Consider the following 27,964-nt stretch of genomic DNA (forward strand, 5'->3'; position numbering starts at 1 on the left):
CTTGTTTCAACATGATGATAAACTGCCACTTCATGTAGGCTAAAGGAACAACACTTTTACTATAATGTTATATTTCTTGAGATTATGAAGCTTTGGTTTGTAGTATTGCTGTCAGCGACTGAGTGCGAGACAAAGAGCAGCTTCTTGACAGTGATAAGTGCTCAGGAAATCTCTCTTAATGCTTTGCTTTCTTTTTGTGCTCAATTTTAAATCGCAGTGCTTAAAATGTGACGACAACATGCCAACTTTAAAAAAGGGTTGACATACATATGTTTTTCTTCTTTGAGGATCATATTGAAAACATGTAAAATAGATATTTTTTATTTTAACTTGAGTTGGGTTTGTCCAAAAACAAATCTTAAAAAAGGAAAAAAATGTGATGTGTTTAACATCTACATCTTGTTTAATTTGCCTGCCAATTGATCATTTTACAGTTATTTATGGTTTAAAATAAACCAAGAGGCCACAAATAAAGAGACATGGCTGTGTCATAAATTAAAAATAAAAGACAGATTTATTAAAGATTATTTCCTTGCGGAGTTGCTTCTCCTCCTGCGGGTGTCGGGAGACTCAAAGCTGATGGTGATAATAAATTCTGATAACTTGCTTCTTGAGTCATGATATCACAATTAATACAGATAGCAGGAGAAGAAAGTTGAGGGCACATATTTAAATGAACTTTTTCTCTTTTGAAATACTTTCAATGTGTGTGTGTGTGTGTGTGTGTGTGTGTGTGTGTGTGTGTGTGTGTGTGCGCGCGCGCCCGCCCGCCCACGCCCGCCCACCACATGGCCTCATCTCATTACTCTTACAAAAATCTGAACAGCTGGGCTTTTAGCAAACAATCCAGCCCAAAGATGAAACTCTCACACATATGAACACACACACACACACACGCACACACGCATGCACACACGCACGCATGCACACACACACACATGCACACACACACACACACACACAAGACTGCCGAAGCCAAGCCTACAAACAGAGCAGACAGCGGTAGAGTGGTCAATATCAGACAACAGGAAACACCTTAACAACAATAGCCTAACAAACTGCACAGTCAGCGAATGGGGGGGGGGATTTGATGGTGACTCGTGTGCATTCCAGGTGTTGCCATCGCATCGTTGCCATGGTAACACAACAGCTGCAAACTCACCTTGAAGCACCAGGAGGGCCAGAGGCAGCAGCAGCTCTTGCATTGCAGACATCCTGACTGGAGAAAAAGACCGGTGGCGGCTCTCACGCGAGTCACAACACACAGAGACACACACACGTCAGAATGGGAGACAAAAGACAGATCTAAAGCAGCTATTCCAGCTTGGTGGTAAAACCTCTATGATGCCAAAGATGTCCTGACTAAGATTAAAAGTCTGGGTGGTGAGAAGAGGAGACTTCCTTGAGGCTGTTGGGACTCTGGATGTGGTCCGCCCAGTTGTCTTCTTCTCCTTCTCCTACTTTTTTTTTTTCAGCTCATGCGAGGGCCAGAAGGAGGGGTGGATGGGTCTTCTTGCTGATCTGGTCTTCTTAAGCACCTAAAATAAACTGCAGCAGTGTGGAAGGCGTGTGCCCTAATGCCTTTTCTCTTCACACTCTCAGGATCTAAATCACTCTATTTTACGGGAGAGTTGGTCCAGCCTCTCAGTGTGTGAGCGTGTAGAGTTACCAGAGTGGGGAATCACTCCCAAGTTTCAGGTTTCGGCCTCTTGTCAGCTTGAAAAGGGCTTTTGTTCAACTATTTATACTCTGTGACACACCTTGAGGGCTGTTTAGCCCCACAATGAGACTGTGTGCACCAAATAATGCAGGTGCACTGACACACAGACTGGTCATTAAATGTCACCGTCAGTGATTAACCTTAAGGCTACTGGGAGACTGATATCTTAGGGGCCAAGCTGAGAAATTTTTGCTAAAAAATAAAGACAGCGTGTGAGAGAGTGATTCAATAGAGGAATTTAGCAGTTCAAAAGTCAAAAATGTTGCATTCAAAAAGGCCTTTGACAGGAAAGCATTTAGCTGTTTTCCTCTCAGATATGACCTGGGCATGGGAGGGTCTGTGCTTGATAGAGCCACAGTCTGAGTGAAATGGCAAATGGAAGCAGTGTAAAGTGTCCTCTTGCTTATTTCCACCTCTCTTTGGCTTTGGAAGAAATTACAATTTCACCTTTTGTTATTGCTATTGCCTCAAATCTGTGTTATTTCTTTCTTTCTGCAATCTAATTTGCAGTTTCAAAACTATTAACAACTAACCCTATCTCTTCAAAGATGCAGCAATCCAGTGCAGCCATGTCGTTTGTTTAGCTGCTGTCAGCATGCTCACAGGCTTGAATGCAACAGCACAGGTGGCTCTGGTGCTCAACTGGTTCAGCAGCACGGGACTACAGTCTGAGGTGGGATTGAAAACCATGCATTGGACAGCTAAAGGAGGGGTTATTTACACCGCTGCCCGCCCATCTGTGCGTCTTTGGAGGCTATACAGAAAACGGCGCTATTCTTTTGTGCATTCCAGCAGTGTGGCTATAAATTTATAATATAGAGTTACTGTGTTTCCTACAATCAACTAGTCATGAATCAGTTAATTTAAACGCAGCGTCCGTCTATCTGTCACTTCCTACCTACCTTTAAAAAAAAAAAAAAAAAAAAAAAATCCTTCGCTTTTCCCCCTTCCCTGGTATCCTTAAAACGTCTCGTCCTCTTGATGGGTCAGAGGTGGACGGCTTCCATCCCGAGTCAGGCAGTCAGATGCTGGAAGTCGCTCCGCTGTCACACCGGCGACCATCGGATTTTGAGATCAGAGCGTGGCACAGAAAAAAAGACAAAATCGCCTACTTCTTCCTCGTATTGCCTTCAAGGAGAGACGCGTGGTGGGAAATGTCATTTGGAGAACCGCATATTCCTCCTGGAGCAGATGCTGAGAGACGTCAAAATTAAACAGAAAAGCGGAAGGGAAACAGAAAAAAAAATCTGTGTGTCAGTGGAAGGATGCCTTAGGATGGTTTAAGACTGGGGAAGGGAGGTGCATGCAGGAGGAGGAGGAGGAGGGAGGGTGTGATGAACTGCAGCAGAGGGATGGAGAAAGAAGAGGAGGGGGAGCAGAGAGAGAAGCATAGCCGTTGTTATGGCAACAGGGATTTTATGTGATGTTTTTAATCTCTTCCATAAACCACCACGTGTTGGCAAAGAGAACAGTCACTAATATCAAACAGTGTAGGCTAGCCTATTGGCTATATGATAATTATATGATATGTGGAGAGCTATTTAATGTAAACATTTAGATTACTTTTTTTTTAAAATATGATTCATGGGACTACAAAACACGTATTAGGCCTAAATTAGGCCTAATACCTACGTGTGGTTAAATGCAAAGTCGTATCCAGGTAGACAATGCCCCCATTCACAGGACATCAGGGGTCACTAAATGATCATATGTGTATGAAACAAGAAAATCAAACGTTTTTGCCTTTACGCCTTTACACTACATCTCAACTGAATTTCGGGGTGACGTGTTTAACAGCCCTCTCCTGGAACCATCACCTTATCGTGGTAGAGAGGTTTGTGTGTCCCTATGAACCTGAGGGCTGTGTTGTCTGGAGCTTTGTGCTCCTGTTAGGGTCTCCCAAGGCAAAGTGGTCACAGGGGAGGGGCCAGACAAAGAATGGTTCAAAAACCCTATGAAAAAACGAGGTAGAGATGGAGTGACCCTGCCCGGAGGAAGCCCGGGGCCCCCGTCTGGAGCCAGGCCCAGATGGAGGGCCCGTCAGCGAGCGCCTGGTGGCCGGGTTTGCCACGGAGCCCGGCCGGGTACAGCCCGAAAAAGCTACGTGGCACCTCTCTCTCCAACCCATGGGCCCACCACCTGTGGGAGGAACCGCTGGGGTCGGGTGCGCTGCCACATGGGTGGCAGTGAAGGTCAGGGGCCTTGACGGACCAGACCCGGGCAGCAGACGCTGGCTCTGGTGACGTGGAACGTCACCTCTCTGTGGGGGAAGGAGCCGGAACTTGTGCGGGAGGTGGAGCGCTACCAGTTGGATCTGGTGGGGCTTACCTCTACGCACAGTCTCGGTTCTGGAACCATACTCCTGGATAGGGGTTGGACTCTTTTCTTCTCCAGAGTTGCCCAGGGTGTGAGGCGCCGGGCGGGTGTGGGGATACTCACAAGTCCCCGGCTGAGCGCCGCTACATTGGAGTTTACCCCGGTGGACGAGAGGGTCGCCTCCCTACGCCTGCGGGTTGTGTGGGGGGAAAACTTTGTTGTGTTGTTGTGCGTATGCACCAAACAAGAGCTCGGAGTATTTGGCCTTCTTGGAGACCTTGAATGGAGTCCTGTATGGGGCTCAAGTGGGGTACTCCATAGTTCTGCTGGGGGACTTCAATGCGCACGTGGGAAATGATGGAGACACATGGAGAGGCGTGATTGGGAGGAACGGCCTCCCTGATCTAAACCAGAGTGGTTGTTTGTTGTTGGACTTCTGTGCTAGTCATGGATTGTCTATAACGAACACCATGTTCGAACATAGGGATGCTCATAAGTGTACTTGGTACCAGAGCACCCTAGGCCAAAGGTCAATGATCGATATTATAATCGTTTCATCTGATCTGAGGCCGTATGTTTTGGACACTCGGGTGAAGAGAGGGGCGGAGCTGTCAACCGATCACCATCTGGTGGTGAGTTGGGTCAGAGGGTGTGGGAAGACTCTGGACAGACCTGGTAAGCCCAAACGGGTAGTGCGGGTAAATTGGGAACGTCTGGAGGAGGCCCCTGTCCGACAGACTTTCAACTCACACCTCCGGCGTAGCTTTTCGTGCATCCCTGTGGAGGCTGGGGGCATTGAACCCGAGTGGACAATGTTCAAAGTTTCCATTGCTGAAGCTGCGGCGGGGAGCTGTGGTCTTAGGGTCTTAGGTGCCTCAAGGGGTGGTAACCCACGAACACCGTGGTGGACACCGGTGGTCAGGGAAGCCGTCCGACTGAAGAAGGAGTCTTTCCTGGATATGTTATCCCAGAGGACTCCGGAGGCAGTTGCAAGGTACCAAAGGGCCTGAAGGGCTGCAGCCTCTGCCGTGAAAGAGGCAAAGCAGCGGGTGTGGGAGAAGTTCGGAGAAGACATGGAGAAGGACTTTCGGTCGGCACCAAGGTGCTTCTGGAAAACCGTTCGCCACCTCAGAAGGGGGAAGCAGGGAACCATCCAAGCTGTGTACAGTAAGGATGGGACGCTGTTGACCTCAACTGAGGAGGTAATAGGGCGGTGGAAGGAGCACTTTGAGGAACTAAATCCGACTAATACGCCCTCTATGGTAGAGGCAGAGCTGGAGGATGATGGGGGATTGTCGTCAATTTCCCTGGTGGAAGTTGCTGAGGTAGTTAAACAACTCCACAGTGGCAAAGCCCCAGGGATTGATGAGATCCGTCCAGAAATGCTTATAGCTCTGGGTGTGGAGGGGTTGTCTTGGTTGACACGCCTCTTCAACATTGCGTGGAAGTCGGGGACGGTGCCTAAGGAGTGGCAGACCGGGGTGGTGGTTCCCCTTTTCAAAAAGGGGGACCAGAGGGTGTGTGCCAATTACAGGGGTATCACACTTCTCAGCCTCCCCGGTAAAGTCTACTCCAAGGTGCTGGAAAGGAGGGTTCGGTCGATAGTCGAACCTCAGGTTGAAGAGGAACAATGCGGATTGCGTCCTGGTCGTGGAACAACGGACCAGATCTTTACTCTCGCAAGGATCCTGGAGGGAGCCTGGGAGTATGCCCAACCGGTCTACATGTGCTTTGTGGATCTGGAGAAGGCGTATGACCGGGTCCCCCAGGAGATACTGTGGGAGGTGCTGCAGGAGTATGGGGTGAGGGGGTCCCTTCTCAGGGCCATCCAATCTCTGTACGACCAAAGCGAGAGCTGTGTCCGGGTTCTCGGCAGTAAGTCGGACTCGTTTCAGGTGAGAGTTGGCCTCCGCCAGGGCTGCGCTTTGTCACCAATCCTGTTTGCAGTATTTATGGACAGGATATCGAGGCGTAGTCGGGGTGGAGAGGGGTTGCATTTTGGTGTGCTGGGGATCTCATCGCTGCTTTTTGCGGATGATGTGGTCCTGATGGCATCGTCGGCCTGTGACCTTCAGCACTCACTGGATCGGTTCGCAGCCGAGTGTGAAGCGGCTGGGATGAGGATCAGCACCTCTAAATCTGAGGCCATGGTTCTCAGCAGGAAACCGATGGAGTGCCTTCTCCAGGTAGGGAATGAGTCTTTACCCCAAGTGAAGCAGTTCAAGTACCTTGGGGTATTGTTCGCGAGTGAGGGGACAATGGAGCGGGAGATTGGTCGGAGAATCGGCGCAGCGGGTGCAGTATTACACTCAATTTATCGTACCGTTGTGACGAAAAGAGAACTGAGCCAGAAGGCAAAGCTCTCAATCTACCGGTCAGTTTTCGTTCCTACCGTCACCTATGGTCATGAAGGCTGGGTCATGACCGAAAGAACGAGATCCAGGGTACAAGCGGCCGAAATGGGTTTCCTCAGGAGGGTGGCTGGCGTCTCCCTTAGAGATAGGGTGAGAAGCTCAGTCATCCGTGAGGAGCTCGGAGTAGAGCCGCTGCTCCTTCGCGTCGAAAGGAGCCAGTTGAGATGGTTCGGGCATCTGGTAAGGATGCCCCCTGGGCGCCTCCCTAGGGAGGTGTTCCAGACACGTCCAGCTGGGAGGAGGCCTCGGGGAAGACCCAGGACTAGGTGGAGGGATTATATCTCCAACCTGGCCTGGGAACACCTCGGGATCCCCAAGTCGGAGCTAGTTAATGTGGCTCGGGAAAGGGAAGTTTGGGGTCCCCTGCTGGAGCTGCTACCCCCGCGACCCTTTACCGGATAAGCGGAAGAAGATGGATGGATGGATGGTGTTTAACAGCGCTCTCAAGCCAAGCACCACCATCAAAACATCATTGGGGATATATGTTCCTCTTCAGTGTAGCTCGTCTCAGGCTTAAATCCTTTTGCAGTCATGCCCTTTGCACCTGTAAGGAATTCCTCTGAAGTGCCACTGCAACTTAAGACATCAGATCATGTGATCAAGTAACAGTTGTAGGCTAGTTCTCTATATGACTTCTTTTGGGTGACCTATACTGAAAAGTTTTTTATAATTTGTAATTCAAAAGGCAAACTTGCTGTCTCTTACATTCTGTTTGAACTGGCCCCCACCATACAGTTATTATACTTCCATATCCTAAAAGCACCGCCTACTGACCAATCAATACTCGACTGATAACGGCGTCACCGTTCACGAGAGAGAGAGAGAGAGGGAGAGAGAGAGAGGGGGAGAGAGGTATGCGCTCATAAAAGTTAAAAGAATTTAGAGACCGACAACCCCGTTAACATTCCCTGATAAGTATTTTTATGAAATATATAGATTTTAATGGGAGGGAATTACATATAGGCTATTGGCATCTTGAGCCGTGTGTTGCCAATGCACACATCGGTTTGAATTATGTTTTTATATATTTTATTTGCTGTCACATCGCTTCCACTGCAAGGGTTGGAACTGAAATAATAGTCTAAAGCAACGGCAGTTTATGGAAAGCACAAGTGTAATTATGGTCAGATCTTGTGCCTGACTGATGGGGAAGTGATATTGATAAGCGTCGTGATTTACGCATTTACAGCGTCGGCTGTTTTAGGAAGCAGCGACTGTATTGCGTTTTGCCTGCAAAACCGTGTCTGTGTTCTTCATATTTATGTAGAATTATAATTTGCTCTTCTTATATACAATATGCGGCTCTGGTAGATGTTTGTGATTGGTCGTGCTGTGCAAACACCGCCTTTTTTATGTGAACGCGCGCGCCGCTGGATTGAGAAACCCTGGGTTGATTGAACTAGTTGTTAACCAGTGTCGTGATACAGGTTATGCGGGACCGTGGTTGTTAGGGTTACTGAAGCCGGGTAACTGAAATAAATCCATGGCATGTTGGTCTCAGGTTTTTATCTGGAGCTGTTATGCCTCACTCTACTAAAGGCGTCTCCACAACATCTTATCGGGCTGTGCAACAGCCGGGGCCCAGTGACCATCAGACTAAGTAATGTTCTGTGGTTCTACAATTGGTAACTTAGTTTGATATTTGAAGTCTATAGCAATCATCACTAGCAAGTCTGGGCTTGGACAGAAATTAAGCATGTTGAGTTTGATACTTGTATTCACTATATTCCTGTTCTCAGACATCAACTGGGCTGATGTACCTCCTAGTCTTTCCTCTGAAGATGAAGAAATGTTGACTGGCCCACATGGTGTAGATTTGAGTCCAATGATGATGATCTGAGCCAATGTACCAGGCAGAAGAGTTGTCAGCTTTTGAGAAAAGCTTTGTGAATGGTAACTCCAAAAGGGAGACCGAAAAACAAGGCTGGCTGTCTCCTTCTCCGCCATCTCCTTATATGGAAGTGTCTGCTGGACAAGCCTTCACCAGCCAACCTCCGCCAAACTTCAACATGGATGGAAGCTGGTACCCTTATTCCTACAACTTCATACCGACCAGTATTCTCCAGGAACAGTTAGTCAGGCCAGCAGCAGTTATGAGCAGGGGAGAGACCACTGACAAGACGTCCACTATGAGAAAGGCCACGCTTCCTATAACCCCGGTCCTGCACGGCAGATCCAGACCTTCACTGGTGACTTTCCAGCTCCCCAGGGCTCCCAAGACACCTGCAAAGAATCCTGTGATGGCTGGTTATGGACAGGGTGGTGCACAGACTGGTCTATGTACTTCTTCCCATGGAGGCTTCAGCCAGTTTGACCCTGAAGCGGGAGGCAATAACATGGGAAGGGGTATGTGACTGACTAGGTCAGAACTTGTACTAACATTGTCTTTCAGTGGTGGATATGGTGCGCCAACACCAAGCTTCTGAAAATGAATATTTTGTCAAATCTGAGATTGGGGGTTGTCTTAGTACTTCTTTGTTGTAATATACATGAATAATGTGCACATGTCACCCTATAGTCTTATTTAGAAATCCAGACTTTTGTTAAATGTGGCTAAGGAGGGGACATGCATGCTATGATTAACAGCTTGTATTATTTGGAACAAAATGCAAAACGTTCTTCTCTTAACATGAACACATGTTCTGTATAAACATTTGTTTAGATCAATTAAGACAAGATGACAAACGTGCATATATGACAAACAACAAGCACATAGTATACATCTCTCCACAGTACATGGTTTCTTAGGAGCCCTCCAGAAAGCTTACGTACTTCCCCATTTTCTAGTGTAAACATTCAATCTTGCAAACCCGTTTATGACATCTCAGAAGCCACTCCTGGATTGAAGGCAGCCCTCATTCTTCCATCCTCTGGCTATCATTTAACCAGTTTGAACCCAGCTTCTTATGTGCTTATATATCACGCTTAGGATTGACCCATCTCTCAGAACAAATTCTTATTGGGCAATCAGACATAGGTTATCATGTATCCCGGTCCAAAATTCCTGGACATTATCACAGGACCACAGGACATGAAGTGAGGGGACATGCATGTTAAAGTTTACATATGTCTCTGTCCTCATAAAGGGCACATTTTGTTTTTATGGAAGTGCAAAGAATCTTATTATACATTGAAGGACTGTAGGTATTTATACCCTACAGGCAAAATATTGTTTATGGAAAAACTCTGTACCACCACCTGAATAATAGCTGGTGTCTGGAGCTGCCTGGCCATAGAGAAACTGACTGTTGTTACTGAGGGCCACTTAAAGATATTTAAATAATATACTCTACTTGAAAGCATTACCTGACACACTTTGTACTTAATAGACAAAAGTAGCAGTGCTACAATCAGGGTTCAAAATTAACTTTTTCTTCCACCAGCCAAATGGCTACTGAATGAACTGAATTTACCCTTTTTGGCTGGTGAGTGAAGCAAATCTACCAGCCAATTGCATATTTTTCAAGCATTTGGCTGGTAGATGGTGCTAATTTTTAACCCTGGCTACAATAGATTGCAATACTAATATAATCATTCATTCCTACCCCCAACATATCTGACCATGTTACTTCATCCCTGATCTGCTAAGCATTAATCACACATGACCCAGATCATCCACTTAACCCCCCCCCAGGGTATAGACGTATGTGCAGAAAGGCCTGAAGAGCTCTGTCCCTACAGCCATATGAATCCAGTCTGGGGTATGTAGAATGCTAATACATGTATGTGTCTCTAATGAAACTGATTTAACCTCATGGTCATTTGGAGGCTTGTGGTGCTGTTAACGCAGTCACATCATTTATTGTCATTTTGGGGCTCTTTCAGTCTGGGTGTCTTGCTCCTATGTAAGAGGATGGATGGCCGTAATCTGTCCTTGGCTGTAGGCTATTTGGAGTTACAAGTAGCAGTTTTTTTTTGTTGTTACGTAATTTCATATTAGAATATTTAAAGTTGTTTATTTGGCATTCATTTATTACACTAAATAAACAATGTACCTTTCATTATAAACTTAAATGAACGGCAAATGGCAACAACCAGGGCTTTACATTTTTTGTCAATTTTATTAATTTTACAAATGCCCCCTTCTTTAAAATTGCCTCTCATTCAAATGTTTCAACCCCCCCACCCCAAATCCCAACTCTTTAATACAATAGTTACATAATTACTGCTTTAGCTCATTTCAAATTCACATCTGACATCTGGTAAATATCTGCTTTTTAAGTGTGTGTCTTTGAATCACTCATAACCACATGGAAAGTTTCTCATTTACTCACTTGTCCTGTTCGCAGCCTGCTTATTTGACATTTCAAGTGACTAACTGCCAGGTTCCAAACCCACCTTCTTTCTATCCACCATTAATCTCTACACCTCCCCACAGCGGACACACACTCACACATATAACATTACCAAAGGTGCACCTACTCTCTTTCTGACTTAGCTCAGAGGGGATTCAGTCCTGTGTGTGTGTGTGTGTGTGTGTGTGTGTGTGTGTGTGTGTGTGTGTTGATCTCTCATTTTGGCCATTTCATGATGCCAGCAGTGAGGATTACTCTGATGATTGCGTGCCTGTCCTCACTCTGAAAACTACATCGTTCCTGTGTGTGTGTGTGTCTGTGTGTCTGTGTGTTGGCAAATGCATCATTTCTGTGTGTGTGACCTTTCTGTCCCTAATTCCACTAACATCTCTCTTGATTTTTGTTTTTATAATATGCGGATTAACTTTAATCACAGCAACAACACATTGAGAATAAATATCCACTCATACAGTAAGACGTATTGAGGATAAACTTGTTTATATAAACATATCTTCAGTGATTATTTTACAAAAAGACAGGATTGATGCATCGACAAGATGATACATTTTAATTAAGAGGTGATTTGAGTTTTGGCTCTCTGTTTCAGCCACAGCCTGTTTAGGTTAATGCTTAAAATTATGCTGCAATATGATTGTATTTCTAGTTATCACATCATAGAAACATGTTTTAATATTTAGAGGAAAAATGGGTCACTGTCAATGGCTGCTCCTTTGTGCAGCTGCCCTCTGTCACCTATAAAGGGGGATATATCTCTACAGGGGAACAGAAAAGATTGTGAAGGAACTGATGCTTAAAACAGGAAAAAAAGAACCAGACGTTTACATTTCTGATGAAGGAGGAACCTGTGGGCAGGGGTGGGGGTGGGGGGCTGGGTCACGGGTCGGTTTGCTTAGATTTTCTGATTCAAAGCGAACGGTTCCTGGGAAATCAAAACCACACAAAAACACAACTAATATCAACATGAGAATGTACATTCAGCTAAAGAGCATAACGAATGACTAAATATGACTAATAACATAGTAATATATCATATAAGCACTTTGGTATTCTGTCAATGCAATATTATTTTTAACAGTCAAATACAGTTTACGTTGTGAATTAGTAGACAAATATTTCTTAGGCGGTCACAGATGTAGAATATCAGAAATTATTTGTAAGCATGTCCTTAAATGCATATACAGTATGTTACAGAGACATACAGTCATCCTATAACCCTGGATCTCCATCCTCTCTGTTCCAGCCAGATGTTGACAAACTCAGCATTTGTACATCAGCATCAGCAAGGCACTTGTGAGTCCCAGCAGGATAGTGATGGGCACCAGGAGGAGAGCCATATACAGGGGCCATGGCTCTGGAAACACCACCACACCTGGCACTGAGAAACACAAAACTACTGATATGAAGCGTAATCCAAAGATCGTCTCACACATTGATACAGTGATTGATTTAATGTAATTGTTTTTATTCTCCTGTAAAAGCAAATCAAAAGTTCAGCCCAAACTAAAACAAAACCAACTGCATTGCTAGATACCACTAGGTCTACAAATTACTTTTTTGTAGTGTGTGTGTGTGTGAGTGAGAGAGTTGATCATTTAAGAACATAATAGGAAACATTTTTCAAAAGAAAGAGAGCGCTTTCTGCTTGTTAGGACAGACTCACCGGAGACAGTTGTTGAAGTAATTAGCGAGACATTTTTTTCAGCATCTGCACCATCTGCAGCCACAGAAAAGATCAGACAGGTCTCCACTTTAATGTTGACATATTACATGAAGCCTTTTAAACTTCACACTGTCTAGTGCTGCTTTAAAATTATATTCACTGATGTTTCCATGCTTAAAGGGGTTCTAGTTAGAAGAGGCAAGCTTTTCTCCAGATGTGGATAGATATCAATAACAACGACTGATGCTACAGCAAATACTGTCAGAGTTGATGTTGAAGATTGTGTGGAAGCCTGCAGGTCATGTAGGAAACCACAAACCGAACATTTGCAATAACAGGGTAAAGACAGTGTTTCCAACCACGCTGTTTATGGCAGCATTTGTGTTATTTTAAAATCTACAGTACAGCTAAAAACTAATAAATTAGAGAGTAATTTAACATGCTGTTTTAGCTTGAACACTCTCCCTTGACATATTTAAGGGATGTATTTTTGGTTTAGAGGACACTCGATTTCCTCTGGTGAAGGCAAAAACAGTTGACTAGGACCAGAATCAATTAATAATAAAGTGACTGTACATACTTATTGACTAACTCAAAAGAACAGACTTACTGTAGGCTTATATTTTTTAAATTCTGTCTTACAATAACAACAATTCTCATAGTGTTTAACACTCAGTGCAGAGCAGCAACTTTTTAGTGTGCATGCATGAAAACTAGATCAGGAGGGAGATTATTACCAGGCGCATGGTAGTTGAAGATGCTTTTTGTGACCAAATCTTTGTTCAGGTGCAGCTGACACTCATATTCTCCTTTGCTCCTCAGAGAAATGGTCTCAGAGAGTGTGACGTAGGGAAGAGCTGCGTCAGCATCTCCTGGGGCTGTGTCAACAGGTTGGAGTTTGCATCCGTCATGAAAAATGGACAAAACAAATCCGGGATCCCAGGTCACGTTTACTTTACACCCGAGCAGAGAGTCATTGTGACCGGTGAGGTTTAAGATCATGGTATCTGAAAAGAGACGCAGACAGAAATACAGGTGTGTACACGGCATGTGAAAGTAGCCTACACAGACATTTGTATCAGTTTTTTTTTTTGTGCAGTCACTGCACAGCCATGACTACCATGAAGGCCGGTGTTCATATACACCTGCACACACATTTTTTTTTTCAGCTCAAAGGCATGGAATTTGGAAAAACGGTTTACATGTTCTGCAGCAACCTTTTAAACGCTTATTACATGCAGGTTGTCAGCAGTCAGATTTCTCCCCTTTACAGTTTAGAACAAAATCTGGCATATGTTTTATGTGTCCGTGATATATAAATAAAGTTCTGTGACAACTGTCCTACAGGAAGAAATCAAAGGAAATATGTTATATATAAATATACATAGTGTGGTTTCAGATGATGCAGGTCTGCAGAGAAGACTGCACAAGCACATGTACATGAAGCATATAGGACCCTTACCCTGTCATTTAGGCCTTGTCTATTCAAAAAGAGATCCTAAATCTATAATTTTAGCCCTGAACCTGATTCCCACCCCATTTTCTTAATCCTCCTGGCAAACCAACACTTTATCCCACTTCTGTCTTTAACTTGAGCCAAAACCCTTGTACAAACTTATAGATGTAAATGCTGGTAAAGTGTCCTCATGATCTTTATCTCCCTGTGAGGACATTTGATCCAGAAATATTTGGAAACGAAAACTCTAAAACCTTGTATTTACCATACACCATCAGTAAAGTGTCATTTCCTCTCCTCCTGAAACGATCACCCTCTGTGATGACGGAGACTTTGCACTGGTACTTCCCACTGTCGGCCCACTGGACATTCTTGAGGAGTATGGACTTGCTTGAAGTGTTCGGGTTATTGTCCAGAAGCTCAACACGTCCATCATATTTCTCAGAGGGCATCCACAGTCTGGGATTGTCAGTGCTGTCCTGTGTTAAGTACACCCAATACAGAACCGGTGGGGTCACCATTTTCTCATTGTGGGAAAAATTGAGATGGCACGGCATTATAACATCATGACCCAGAGCAGTGGTAAGCACAGGAGGCTGGTGGACTGTGACCAAGGAGTGAGTACCTGAAAAACAGAACAATGACAGGATGTTGGTTAACTTTCACATTATCTTTCACAGAAATTCTCAACCTCTGCCTTTTTTTATTCTTTTAAGATGATGGTAAATATAGCTACAGGAAGTGTTTCCCTGTTGTTTTGGATTTCTGAAGCACATTGAGTCTACGCCTGTCGTATAAAATGTGCTATCTAGCTAACTTGACTTGATCATGTGATAGCGATGGAAACCCTGATAGACAAGTGAGAAAACACTATTCTGGTGATCCATTTTCTAAGTTTGATCTAAATTGTTTGAGACTTGTTTTTCTAAGTTGTTGTTGTTTGTTGTTTTGAGTGCATGGAGAAATTAAAACTCACCCTGGAAGAAAACGTTAATACTTTTAGTCCTATTTAGACCGCAGCCTCTTGTGGTCGAAATGAGTATTACAACAACAACAACAACAACAACAACAAACACTTCCTGTGTGGTCCTGATCCTGTTTCACAGATGAAAAAACTATTTAAGGAACTTGGAAAGATTATCCTGGCAAAACCTTTCTTCACCTGTTCTTGAATCATTGACATAAGAGAGAAAACAATTCAATCAGAATTAAAAAGTGGATCACCAGAATTTTCTTTTTTTTCACTTCTGGAGATAGCTGCAGGGCCACCTGAGGCCTGGGGTCCGTTTCAGAAAGCAGGTTTAGTGAAAACTCTGAGTTTGTTAACCCTGAGATGAGGGAAACTCTGGGTTTTCTGTTTCAGAAAGAGAGGTAACTTAACCTCAGAGTCAGTTACCATGGTAACTGAGCCTGTGAACCTAACCTGGGGCCTGTTTCACAAAACCAAGATAAGGGATTAAGCCGGGATTTATCAGTTATCCTGGATGATTTAAGCCTTGACTCGGTTTCACGAAAGTGGAGGCACATAAATCACCATGGAGATTTATTCTGTGCAGCTAGCCTGCTCCCGACCAGGCTAACAGCCAGGATTTATTTAATCCTGGAGCCTTTTCTGATCACCCAGCAGTGGTTTTACCCTATTGTTATCAGCCTGGATTAAAATACAACAGGTGCATATTGCTGTTCATTTAAGTACTGTTATTATTTAAAGTTGGGACCATAATTTTTTTTAATAATTATTCATGTGACAGTCATCGTTACTGTTATATTGCTGTATGAAGACTGCTGTTCATATTGTTAGAAGTTTGATGAATATATTATGGCAGTTGTTGAGATAATTAGAAAAGGCTGATAACATTTCAAATGTTTTAAATGAAGTCTGTTACTAAGGGCAATACATACAATGCTGTACATTTCTATAGTTGACCAATGCACCTCGAATTATTTTAGTTGATTCATTTTTTTTAAATTCTTTAACAATAAGGATCATGTTTGTTCCACTTCCATGTGCATGGTATTTGGCATTCTTAGCACACAAAATGTGTTGTCCAGTAAACTGGGACTATAATTTGGGAGGATTGTACAACTTAAAGAACATATCCTAATTGTACAATCCTCCTAAATTATAGTCTTAGTTCACTGAACCAGTAACTATCTAGTGATGTAGGCTACTGTACATTGATGTAACAACAGGGAGAGGACACCCCAATGGTTTTTGACCTTATATTTTGCTGGGGGGGAAATAACTGATGAATACACTCTCTTACATTTATGTTTACAGTGTGCATGGAATTTATCACTTCATTATCTTTATAGTTTCTAGATTTTAGAGTCCAATTTCTTCAGTGTCTTTATTTTCTATGTCCATATATACAAGGGAGCAAGGCATATAATATGTAGAGAAGGAAACTCGTCCTCTATAAAAAATAAAAAATAAAAAAACGCGAGAAAACGCGTAGCAGATAATAGGGGACCGACTGAATGATAGTCTAAAAATATACATTTATGAAATACTGCTCTTAACTGAAACCATTCAATGAGTCACTGTCATCTGCAAAAACGAACAGTTGTACACTTTACATTAAAAGCGAGCAGTGTATGTTAATATAATATGGAAATTTATATTTTAGCCCATGAGAGAGAGGGAGGAACAGAGTGAAAGAGATATTTACGCATCATACTCTAACGTTGTAAAAAATTGAACTTCATGGTAAATTTCCTGAGTAACATTATCTTCTCCTTACTTTTAAGGCAAATAGTACAACTGTTAATTTGTGCAAATGATTAGTAACCTAATCCTTGAATGGAATGATTATGACGGTTTCAGTTCAGAGCAGTGGTCAGTTAATGTATATGTTTAGGCTACTTACGCATTCAGTCGGTCCGTGATCGTCTGCTACGCTTTCTCTCGCTGTTTCATTACATCGGCCGTGTTTCTTTTCTTTTTATACAAAAAATGTGTTTCACATCATCATACTTCCACAAGAAGCTGCTGCTCACTCTGTATAAAGTATGCACAATGCGTATTCTCCATTTTGGCATCAGTAAATCTGTGATCGACCTCGCGGTCTTTTGAGGAAAGCCGTGGACGCGCATCTATCTGAATTACTTCAGCCTGGCTCAACCTAGTCGCTCCTCCTCAGCCTGGCTCGGCCTTCGTGAAACGCACCAAGCCAGGATGCACAGATTAGACTAGGTCAAGCCTGGCTTTATCAGTTATCCTGGATTTATATATTCTGCTTTTGTGAAACAGGCACCTGGTCGGGAGCAGGTTTTCTTCAAGAAACCTCAGATTTCTCTCAGTCTCCTCCTTCTGACACAACGCGCATTCATTTCCTCATTCATTCATTCAGTCTGTATCAGGCGCATTTTAGCGGAGTTTGTTATCTGCATGAATAAAAAAACGTATTGGTTTATGTTTGGCAGATTATAAAATGTTTTTTTCTCAAACATTGCATGTCCTTTTGTCAACAATCCCGCTGATGAAAAAGCTGTATTAGGCCTACTTCACAGAGGGATGATTTGAGTGCCGACTAGATGTATTTTCATTTCCAGATAGCCGATTTGAGAGGTATTTTCTTCACAGTCGATTAGATATGTAGATACACATTGTGTCACATTATTTTTTTTGCAAACGGCAGTTTTCTTTACAACATTGGTGATGCGATCATATTAGTAAAGCCACTGTATGCAGAGCCGTCAGAAGAATGTGCCTCGCTCTGAAACGTTTTTTTTTAAAATGTTTTTGTAGTGTTCCCTGGACACAAACCAGTGAAAGCCATTAAAAAGAATTAAATGATTATAAATTATATTTCTAATAATCATGGTGCTGCAGGCTCAGAATGGGATTAGTATCTTACTTTCTCGCCCGCAGGATTGCACCTAAATGAAATAGGTGTAATACCATTCCAGTTTCCACCAGTAATATTATGTTACCTGTGATTAAATATGAAATTAATACACTGTCTCAATGCCTACGCATTGACTCGAGCAGCAATCTTTTCCCACACCAATTCGCTCTCTTTTACAGCAGCCGCTGTGTTGCTTTTGAGTAGGCCTATTTCCGCCGACCAGTTTGTTTGTAGTTGTTACCATGGTGAATCGTAGTATCATGGCTCCATTCATGCTGCCTTTTTATTGTGGTGGTGCACGCGCTTAGCTCTGAGTCAACCTACTCTGAGTTGATTGAACCAACTCAAATCAGCTGTTCTGGAACCGAAAACTCAGAGTTTCCATCTCAGGGTAAATCAACTCAGAGTTCAGGGTTAGACTCAGAGTTTGTTAAACCTCCTTCCTGAAACGGACCCCTGCAGTACATTTTTATATTTCAGATTACTGAAATATATTTTTCTGCCTGTTGAGCACTTCAGTATCAGACCTTCAATTATTATGTAAGAGTATGGGTCATTTAGACAACAGCAACAATGTAAAACCACAGACATCTGTAACTTTGGCCATAGATTTCTGAGGTAATGTTTTATAACCTGAAGTTTGGGGTCCTGCCATCTTGGAAGAGATGCATAGCACTGGAGCTGAAATGCGGAAAGAAACTGCATGCTACCAAACTTCCCCAAACTTTCCAGACTCAACACCTAATAAACACTATTCAAAGCATCAAGAAGAGGGGAAATTAGACTTCTTCTGGTTCTTCTCGTTTTTTAAACTTCCCTTCAATGGAGAAGGAATTGGGGATTTTCCAAGCAGCTTCATTACAATAAAGGTATAGGATATGTGTTTCCCTTTGTATTTTGGCTTCAGCTTTCAGTTCCCAAAACATTGCACACAAGCATTTACCAACAACATGCAGGGGTGATTCTAGGATCAGACCTTTAGGGGGGCTCAGCCCCTCATGAGAATGTGCCCCCCCCCGCTAAATCAGTCATTTCATTAGCAGATAATCTCTGAGCTACTGAACAACAACATCAGCTAACGTTTTTGGACACTTTGATGGAACTAAACCTGACACTTTATAAGTCTTAGTAATAGGGATGTCCAGATCCGATCACATGATCGGAAATCGGGCCCGATCACGTGGTTTCAGACTCGATCGGAATCGGACGTTACCTCCCGATCAGGACTCGGATATATATGTATATATATTCTCATTATTTTTTAACACATCTATAGTTATGCGGTGGCACAGAGTTAGACCCTTTTGACTCCACACAGAAACAGCAACGCGTGCGGCATGACATCACTTTGTTGCAGAGACGCTATTGGTTAAATGCTGGCAAAGTAGAACACGGAAGCAGCTTGAAGCAGAAAGCGCGAGTATATCTGCGGTCTGGAGGTATTATAAAGTTGATGACAACAACATTGCCGTAGCAAACTGTGAGATATGTAACAGAAGTGCTCTGTTTGTTAACAGAGTTGTTGAATGTTAAAATAAGGTGAATTAAATAAAAAATAAGGAACATCCTGGATCTGTTTTTTCGCTCTTCTTTATTTTTTTTTTATATATTATAGAAGTATCGGATCGGGACTCGGTATCGGTAGATACTCAAAATCAAATGACTCGGACTCGGACTCAAGGGCAGGGACATCCCTACTTAGTAATAATGACCAATTTGACACAATGTTCCAACATTCAGCAATTTTAGTTGCTTACGTTTCAATTTGGGTTCTAATCTGCGCCATGAAATTACCAACTTCTTCTCTTTCTCTGGGGACTTCCAACGTTAAACTTTATAACCGCAATCCTGCTCTCCCTCTGACAGATTAGATAGAGCGAGACTCAGCAACACAGGATATTAAACCTATTTCAAGCCCTTTGAACCTGTAATTGTTTGTCCTATGTCACTAACAGACAAGTTTGCAAACTCTCACTTAAAGCACCAACATTTATTTTAAAAAAAAACGTTTTTTTATTATCATAATTTTTAGAGGGGCTGAGATGAAATTTAGGGGGGCTTGAGCCCCCCTAAATTTCCAAATGCTCAATCAGTTTAACATATAACAGTTTAACATATAATGATAATAATAATAGAATGATCTGACTTTAGTCACAGGAGTCCAAAAAAGTCCAGAGATGGAGAACATTTATGATTAAACACACTGTGTTGAATTGCAAAATGAGTAAATGTCCCTGTAGCTTAGAATCCCTATCACAAACATACATAGATTTTTCATCTACAAATCAAAAATTGTTATACATTTTACCTGAAACCAAAAAGTAGAGAAGCATCTGTTGTGCCCATCCCCATTTCTTCACTGTGAAGCTGTGATGCATCTCAGAAAAAAATATCTTCAACATTACTCTCTTAAAAAGACGACAGTACCACCTTTGAGTGCTGACAGATAAAGTACATGCAGGCGTTTGATACAGCACTTCCTGCTGAAAGATACCTTTCAATGTTATACACTACCACTATTTCATCATTATTTTGACGGCACTAAGATAGCATTTCTTAACTTCGACAAAGCAATTAAATAAATAAAAATGCAGGATATATAGAACATTTACTCACATTTATACACATTTACTAACTTTATATCATGGGCTTGGAAATGAAAGCACACTGAAAGGATGTGGTTTTTTGGTTTTAAGTCAGAGTAGGACTTATTTCACATGTGTTTTGTTGTATTGAATATGAGAATAACATAGTTGACAAAACAAACACTACTAAAGGTCCTATTGCTTGTTCTGGAGCTTTCAACTGCCACAGTCTTCATCAGCAGATTAAGTTTGTTTCAATTGTCTTAAAACTTTCCTTTATTCTTAGCACTTTTATTTTTTAAAGATTATTTTTTGGAGCTTTTCCACCTTTAATTTTTGACAGGACAGCTAGGTGAGAGAGAGAGGGGGAAGACATGCAGGAAATCGTCACAGGTCGGATTGGAACCCTGGACCTCTGCGTCGAGGCATAAACCTCTTAGTATATGTGCGCCTGCTCTACCACTAAACCAACCCAGCCACTATTCTTAGCACTTTTAGGGCATCTTGTTAATGTTGCTTAAAGTTGAGCTTGACAGTTCATTCTTGATTTTGGGAATACAGCAGTCGGCCAAAACAATCTCCACTCAAGGTCCACTTACTTGCTTTTTTCTGGAGCTTCTGATTTTATCAAAATAAAATAGGTAAAGATTGTTGTGACGACTGTTGTTTCCAAGATCAAGAATAAACTGTTGAGCTCAATGTTTTGGCCAAAGTGAACAAGAACTGGTGATGAAGACCGTGTGATTGCAAGCTCCAGAAAAAAAACAAGTAAGTGGAGATTGTTCTGTCTGCTGCTGTTTCAAGATCAAGAATTACTTTATAAGTTTAACTAAAATAACAAATTACTTACTGACCGTTGTTCTTGTGTTCTCCCATACAAGAGAAAATATATATTTTTAGTAAGATCATCTATTTCTAATATGTTCGCTAAGTGTTTTTCAGTTGAGCCTTAAATGGAAACCTCTGTGGTAAATGTGCACACACCCTCTTCACACATACATTGCAGAGGTGAAAGGACCCTCAGCTCTGCAACAGGATATACATAATAACGCTCTCTGCACACCCACTTGCACAGTTAGGGCACACAGTGAATGAAAATCATAAGAATCATATGCCATTCTTTAGTATTTCACACTCTCTCACACACACACACACACACACACACACACACACACACACACACACACACACACACACACAGCTATATGAGGATTGTAAACAGTAATACAATTGGGCAAAGCAAAAGTGCAAATGATACTGGAAAAACTAAATAATTTAACAGGTTGCTTATATGAGGTAGGTGGATATGACAACATATACTGTACAGTGTATATTAAACAGACATGTTTAAATGATGTGTTTTACAGTAACATAAAATATATATTAGGCTACTTGAAAGGTGCATGCTTGGAGTTGTAGGATGGGATGCATAACAATAGATAAAAAGCAAGGACAGAAAAAAATCGTATGACTTATTTCCAAACCATTACTTATGCACAATTAAAAAAAAAAAAAAAAAAATCATGTATTGTGGCCTAAAACAATTAGTTTTTTTTGATTGGTTTGACCTGCTTAAAGAAACTGGGATCCACTGGGTTTTCATCATCACTGTCTCAGCAGAGCAGAAGACACCTCTTGCAAATGTATTAACCCTTTCTCATTGGATTGACACATTTTCCCCACCCTTTTGCTGAACAGTTAACACGGATGTCATTCAAGCAGTCCAAACTCCATTGTTTTAGCTATGGTAACCAAACAGAAACCATCTGTTCCTATTAGAAACTACCTACATCAGTATGAAGTCACTGAAGCATCTGTTTGACACTGTCAGTCTCTGTTGTTCTCTGCCAACATGGATGGAAGAGGTCTAAGACAGAAGAGACTGAGTATCAATAGCGGCTATTTCTTATACTCTACAGTAATAGATGTTTATACTTTACTGTAATAGATTTTTTTTTATTTTCTTATACTCTAATCGATTTTATTTTGGTTTACATGTATTTTGGGTAATATTTACAGTATTTCAGTTTTCAGCCACAGTTTCAAAATAAGGATCAATGGAATCAATAAAGTTTGCATCAAAGCATTTCTGATTCTAGATCCAATTCTTTGCAAGTAAGTCCAAACTCAGGTAACAGCTCTCAAAATAGTTAACAGTGATCTGTACACTTTGTTATTGTCCTAAACAGATAGTAAATTCTCCTTCATTTCATACAAATCAAAAGCATCATTTTCTCAAAACACTGTGCACAAAATTCCCTAATGTTATCACAGCAGTTCATACAGCCAACCAAATCTTTAATATATCAGGAAAAATATTTGCAGCTTTTTCATTGGTCTTCACAAAGATCACAAGCATTTTTGTACCATTTTCAAAACACAACAAACAAAACTCTGAATTGTAAAATAGTCAGTTGCACACCATGGGCGTAAAACAGTAGGGGGGGGGGGGGCAATAAACATAACATTTCTGAAGAACAATTTTTGAAGGGGACACAAATAATACAGCCACAATTATACTCGTAGAGGACATGTGTACACAGGAAAGCCTTAATACTATCATTAGTGTAGCATGGAGACTGTACCATTATCCTTCTTTTCAGTGTTTCTCTTGATTCAATGAAAAAGCTGACTAAATTGACCAAAATATTCTTCTTTAAAACCATGTATTCATTTTAAGTTGTTTACAATCAAGCCACAAAAATACCTTAAAACATAATGACTTATTTTGAAAAAGTGTCCCCATATAAAAGAAATACAATACGTTTGTACGCTTGTTAAATTAGCTGATCATAATGTTAATTAGTGAGCCACTGGTAAAGCTCATCTGCTCACCCTGACAGCCACATGAGCCACACTGTCTGCAGCAAACCTATTGATCAGCCACTTATCATATTGAACAAAACACAACTGTAGATCTTCAATATAGCTACAGTCCTAATATCAGTTCACACACATAACGTTAGGCTTATCGCCGTGGTAACGTTAGTTGTAGTGGGTGCATTTCTATCCAACAAGCTATTAAACAAGCTAGGTAACGTTACATTATATTACTAACATAGCAAACTTTTTGTCATGACTAATTCATTAATTACTCAGCATCATCTCCATTTGAAAAAAGAACGTCATCCGATGTTTAATGTGAATAAAATTATGGAACGCCAAAAGGGTCACATTTCGTCACAATTCGCACGGCGTTTTGAACGTTTGTGGCGCCACCTGGCGTTTATTAAACGCCACTACACGTCTAATAAACGCCACCTGCCGTTTATTAAACGCCACCACGCGTGTGACGTCACCAGGCGTTTAATAAACGCCACCAGATGCTTATTAGACACCTGGTGGCGTTTTGATAATCAACTCCGCCCTGTGGCTTTCACAGCCAATAGATTTGAACTCTAATCACCCAATCAGTAAAGAAGGAGGTCAGGCAACACTAATCAAGCATAGATCTCCTTTGCAGCTTGTTTGAGTAGCCCAAAGAAATGCACAACTTTGTAGTATGTTAGTTTTGTATTGCCAGACATCAGTAGGCACTTGGTGCTCATACTTTATTTAATTAATCAATCCAAATCATCCTCCCAAAAATGTAATAAAAAGTGGTGAGGAGCTATTTTCATTATTACCTGCTTAAATTTAATAAGCGCTGTCACACTAAGAACCTAATGGCATCACATCTGCCTTTTATTGTACATTTTATCTGGGTCTATTGTTAAAAGGGTTTCAAATATGGTGATATTTAATTGCTGCAAATACAGGTCTATTACTACAAGACCAAGAGAGGGGTTAACATGAAGAGTAAGCAGATTTTCAAAAATACTGTACTCTTAATTCAACTACTAGGAACCAAAGGGTAGTTTACCAGAAAATCTGACAACTCTGAAAATCTTGACAAAAAGGATTAATAGTTTCTGTAAAGTGCATGCAACAAGCAAACCTAAATAAGTTTACTTATTTACTACAAAAGAATGCTAGTTTGGTACAATCTTAGACAGTCACAGCTGTCTTGCATACAGTCAGTTAAATAAGGATAAGTTATATCAATAAAAACTAAATTAAAATTATAATGGCAGAATAGGTCACTATCACCATTTATTTTAATTCCAGTAAGCGCAGTTGACCTGAAGATGGCTAGATATATTATTTCCTCTACTTTCATATCTTTATGCAAAAAACACCCACCAGCGCTCTATCTAAAGCAACTAAATTAAACATACGTGTCTCATACTTCATTTGACCTTTCAGGAGACTTACCTTGACACAGGAACAGTAGGTGTCAGATCCCTCAACACATTCAAATACTATGGTTTACGATCTTGACTCAATTGGACATTAAGTTATAATAATAAATCATTAAGCATTTTAATTTATTTTTATTCCATGCATTACTAAAAATATTAAGCTGAAAAATGTACTGACAAACACAAAAGCATGACATAAAAATGACATTTATTAAATAACATCAAAAATTCAGCAGCAGGTGAAGTAGTCCTTTGTGCATAGTTTCTGGTATATATTTATAAAGGACCACGTGACATCACAGTGCTTTGCTGTCACCATTTTTGCGTCTGGTCAAAGCTAGCGGACCTACGTCATATCAACCACAACAGCTAGAGGAGACGGATACGCGATACACACGCCGCGTACACAGAGAATACGCCGAACAAATAGTTTTTGTCGTAATGTTAACCAGCTGTTAGCCCTTAACGAACAACTTGCTACACTGTTGATAATTGATGACTAGCATGTCCTGTTATCACATACTGGACATTAGTTTTTCTTCAAGTGCCATATGTTGGTGTCATTCACCTATCCTGCAACAGTGTATTGATGGGCATCTGTACTCATGACATACTCCAGTGTATGGGGATGAATTATGTACAAGTTAATGTTAAATGTGTCAGGAAAAGTAAGTTTGGGCTGACGTAGGACTGGGCGATTTATATATAAATTTTAGAGTATCGTTCAATATGTTTGATGTTGAGATGGAAAACAATATGCAAGGTCCAGTGGAGGTGAGTTAAGCAGGAATGGTTCAGGAGGTTCTTTTCTTGACTGCCATGCAGGGCTGCGATGGAGAGTTGACAATCAAGTGACACCTTTCAAAACAATGGATGACACCGCAGCCTCCTCGGGAAAAGTGGAACTGGATCAGCACTGTTTCGGAGAATCTGATCTCCCTTACAGGAAGTTGTAGATGGAGCGGATGAGGGGAGTCACTAGGGTACAGAGAGAGAAGATGACATTAGTGGAAGTGACAGACATTCAAAGTTCACTTCCGTACAAGCAACAGAAGATATCTGTCATTCCATCCACTCAAACTTAGAAAATAGAGAAATCCCTGTTCTCTTGTAAGTTTCTGTCTGTATGGAGTATATGGTGGAGGACAGATCCCTGTGCCCCAGAGTACCTGTGACAGGCTGATTTTGAAACAAAGATAAATGAGCATACATGAGGAAAAATGATCTGTGTTCGTTTTCTTTGATCCTGTCACTGTCGTGCAGTCGATACACTGCCTAACATTTGGCGCTGTGTGGGCAACTTTCCATTATATCGTTCATAATTCAAACAATGCTCGGCTAGAAGTTTTCATTCTTTGATTTTCTTTTACTGCTGATTCGTGTAAACAGCTGGTAGCGCATCTGCTGCTCGTGTTACAACCCAACGTGGAGACTGCAGTGCACACAAAGACTAGAGTGTCAAGCAAACCTTTTTCTTAACTCAAGTCACACATTTTAGATAAGGGAATTTATTTAGTTAAAGTACAAAAATAATATGAAAACACATTTATGGTGTATTAGAAAAATAAACACAAGTGAGGCCAGTATAAATAACTCCCTCTTTTTTTATGACACACTAAATATGTTGCCTCAATATAGCTTTCAGAGTATGCTATTGTTACCTCTGCTTAGGTTTCAATAAAATAAATGCATAAATCCTTTTGACATGTAAACCTGAATAGTTATCTGTGGGCCCACACTCACACATTCATACTCAGCAATCAAAATACAAACAAAAAAACCCTGTTACAGCGAGGAGGCCTTGTTTACACAACCAATACAAATAAAATGCACGTGCAATATAGTACTCACGAATCCTAGCCAAGGGGATATATGAAAAAGGCGAACTTGGCGATGGCAGCAGGCAGAGCACCGGAGAAACCACAGCAGGAAGATCACCAGAACAGAAAACAGCAGTTCACAGTCACAGATGTCCGTCTCCTGAATCAAATACATTAACTGAGCAAGCAGGTCCATCCACTATTTCACGGCGAATTATCGGTAGTTTGTCTCAATTATTTCACATGCAAAGCTAACAGTAGGCTACAAAAGCAATGCTAATGGAAATTGTGCTAACTAACGCTAACGGCTATTCAGTTAGTGACACAATAGATGGTTTCATACTACAACCAGGGTCCAAATTTAACTTTTTCGTCCACCAGCCAAATGGCTAGTCAATGTTCACATTTCACCAGCCACTTAATAGAGTACCATTGTTTTTTTGGCTGGTGAGTGTAGCAAATCTACCAGCCACTTGCATATTTTACCAGCATTTGGTTAGTAGATGGTGCTAATTTGGAACCCTGACTACCACACTTAATTAAGCATACATAATCACACACATGCACATGTATATTTACCTCTTGTAGATTTCAATACTCCAAAACAAAGCATAACTGGTTGTCAGCCTCAGTAATGGATAACAATAATGTCCTTCTACAACCTACTGAAACTCACGAAGCTCGTTCACTTAGCGTCTCTCTCCGACTGTATCTCTCCTCAAAACGGGAATCTCTGCACGTTGCAACTAAGCCCCGCCCCTCTACCTGGGATTGTAATTACATTGGCTGATAGGTCATGACCCTCCAACAAAATTAAAGAAAGACGATGATTGACATATTAGGCTGCTATCATGTTAAGCTGTGTGGCAGATTACCCTTACACGTGCTGAACATGGTGCTGAATCATGTACACTTCACTCAATCTACAGTCAACTGCATGAACTTCACACTTTGATCTTTTAAAAACTGTAAATATAACTCTTACCTTTTAAACGTTTTATTCATGTTAACCATTTCAACATATGGTGTCGGTACACGATCCGTTCTGCCTGCACGATCCGTTCTGCACATGCGCAAGATAATACTGTTTTACCGAGGATACGACCTGCACGATCTGTTCCACGCTAGCCTATGGCTAGCCTATACCGGGAAGCTAACGTTAGTTTAGCTAACAGCTAATTCGGCTAACCGCTAGCTGACAGCTAGATTCAGTCTAAAATAACGTTAACTCAAACGTAATGGGAAAAGCAGGCTACAGCTAAATTAAGACTTCACAGTAATAACAATAAAGACAAGTATTGAGTGATTGTAGGCCTATTTTAAATGAGCACAAGTAGAACTGACGTAACAGCTGTTATATATGTTAGGTGTTTGTTATATATGTCAACGTTTATTTTCAAGTTTTATTTTGAGGGTCTTTTAAAGTTATTACATGCTGTCTCAGCTAGCAGTTAGCCGAATTAGCTGGTAGCTAAACTAACGTTAGCTTGCCTGTGGAGGCTAACGGCAGACCGCTACAATCAGCTAGCGGTTAGCCGAATTAGCTGTTAGCTAAACTAACGTTAGCTTGGCTGTCGACCAGAAG

The 27,964-nt window shown here is 41.5% G+C and overlaps 2 protein-coding genes and 1 long non-coding RNA gene across 6 annotated transcripts in view; all 3 read right to left on the bottom strand.

Annotated features, from left to right (window-relative positions):
- Nucleotides 1–21,522, bottom strand: part of scn1ba (sodium channel, voltage-gated, type I, beta a) — a 32,731-nt gene extending 11,209 nt beyond the window's left edge. For both annotated transcript variants that reach the window (XM_031313733.2, XM_031313738.2), the window contains exons 1-2: nt 21,502–21,522; nt 1,163–1,279 (exon numbers count right to left, since the gene is read on the bottom strand). In XM_031313733.2, the coding sequence (XP_031169593.1) occupies nt 1,163–1,214 (52 nt within the window). In that variant the 5' untranslated portion in view covers nt 1,215–1,279; nt 21,502–21,522. The remainder of the gene's footprint in view (nt 1–1,162; nt 1,280–21,501) is intronic.
- On the bottom strand, nt 11,202–20,187 carry LOC116060260. Of its 2 annotated transcripts, none has more exons than XM_036006371.1 (4): nt 20,042–20,187; nt 14,148–14,507; nt 12,427–13,433; nt 11,202–12,135 (listed from the first exon to the last, which is right to left on the bottom strand). In XM_036006371.1, exons 1-3 carry the CDS (start codon nt 20,133–20,135, stop codon nt 13,120–13,122), a joined length of 768 nt encoding a protein of 255 aa, XP_035862264.1. In that variant the 5' UTR covers nt 20,136–20,187; the 3' UTR covers nt 11,202–12,135; nt 12,427–13,119. The 2 variants fall into 2 exon arrangements, with proteins under 2 accessions (XP_035862264.1, XP_035862263.1); XM_036006370.1 differs by having other exon boundaries at nt 11,203–12,141.
- Nucleotides 21,523–24,750: 3,228 nt separating the features above from the next.
- Nucleotides 24,751–27,042, bottom strand: LOC116060273. 2 transcript variants are annotated; one of them, XR_004107468.2, is made up of 3 exons: nt 26,959–27,042; nt 26,411–26,539; nt 24,751–25,537 (listed from the first exon to the last, which is right to left on the bottom strand). It is a non-coding gene; the product is annotated as an uncharacterized LOC116060273 (long non-coding RNA). The 2 variants fall into 2 exon arrangements; XR_004107467.1 differs by lacking the exon at nt 26,959–27,042 and having other exon boundaries at nt 26,411–26,688.
- Nucleotides 27,043–27,964: the final 922 nt, after the last annotated feature.

This window comes from Sander lucioperca, chromosome 10, assembly GCF_008315115.2.
Source record: "Sander lucioperca isolate FBNREF2018 chromosome 10, SLUC_FBN_1.2, whole genome shotgun sequence".
NCBI classification, from domain to species: domain Eukaryota; kingdom Metazoa; phylum Chordata; class Actinopteri; order Perciformes; family Percidae; genus Sander; species Sander lucioperca.